Source organism: Varanus komodoensis, unplaced genomic scaffold (assembly GCF_004798865.1).
Source record: "Varanus komodoensis strain SLA01 unplaced genomic scaffold, ASM479886v1 scaffold2826, whole genome shotgun sequence".
Lineage (NCBI taxonomy): Eukaryota > Metazoa > Chordata > Lepidosauria > Squamata > Varanidae > Varanus > Varanus komodoensis.
In genome coordinates this window covers 6,786-7,775 of record NW_025335731.1, presented here as the reverse complement: position 1 = coordinate 7,775, position 990 = coordinate 6,786, and the positions used below count along the sequence as shown (strand labels likewise).

The following is a 990-nucleotide window of genomic DNA, read 5'->3' as shown; positions in this document are numbered from 1 at the left end:
CATGAGACCCAGAGTTGTGTAGAGGTTAGGAGTGTGGAATGGGGGTCAGATGGCCTGGATTCTGGTCCCAACCGGCTGAGTCTGGGCCAGTCACAGACCTTCAGCCCAGCTGTCCTCCCAGGGTTGCAGTTTTGCAGGTCAGACTGAGAGCAAGAACAGGGAATGATTTCAGGTGCTCTGCATTCTTTCAATGAATAACGCTGGGATATAGAGCAGTTACATAGATAAAGTATTGTTTGTGCTTGGCCAAAGGACAAATAGTTTCTCCTCCTCCTCTTCCTCCCGCCCCCATCCATTTTTTGGAAGCAACGCTACTATTCATTTTAGCTGTCGAATACTATAATTTCCTGCCACCACCATTGCAGGAAGCCTCAATCTGGATGATTTGGAGAAGGATCTGGGCAGTTTCAAGGGGGAGGAGACTCTCAGAGGCTGCAAGCTCCAGCACTGTCCTTCCCATCAATCCAACGGGGGCAGCTGGTATATCCACAGGGTGTGACATGCCTTCCGTCATAGGAAATAAATACTCGTATAAAAGTGGAATCCCTGCGTGGCCTTCTGGGACTTGGGCTGCCTCGTTGGCCTCTTCCTGTGATGCTTTGCTTGCCTGCTTCATCCATCCGTCAGTCCTCTGACTCCCCCAAGAAGTTCCCTGTGAGCCATGCTGAAATGCCAGGCCTAGCATGGGAGCGACAGCAGGAGGGAACACACCCAAAGTGGTTTTAGGGAGAACAGTGGGGGCAGCAGGGAACCAGCCTTTGCTGCTCATCCTGTCCAAGTGGGGTAGTTGCAATTGGAGACAAAGGCGTGAGGGAAAGGAGATGCCAGGCGTGTCCCTGGAGGGCTGAGAGGAAGGCGTTGAACGGCCTCTGGGAATCATGGCTGGAGGCTTAGAAGGGAGGTTCAGCCCTGGCTGATGGGCATGTGGCACAGGGAGGGAATTGCATGAAGCAAAAGAACACCGTGGCTAAAAGACCCAACAAACACCCT

At 52.6% G+C, this 990-nt stretch overlaps 1 gene segment (V, D, J or C); it reads left to right on the top strand.

The window, feature by feature from the left end:
* LOC123025744 overlaps nucleotides 1-499 on the top strand; it is a 1,410-nt gene extending 911 nt beyond the window's left edge. The window contains 1 exon segment of the V gene segment in view: nucleotides 366-499. Within this exon segment, the coding sequence occupies nucleotides 366-499 (134 nt within the window).
* The last annotated feature ends 491 nt before the right edge of the window (nucleotides 500-990 follow it).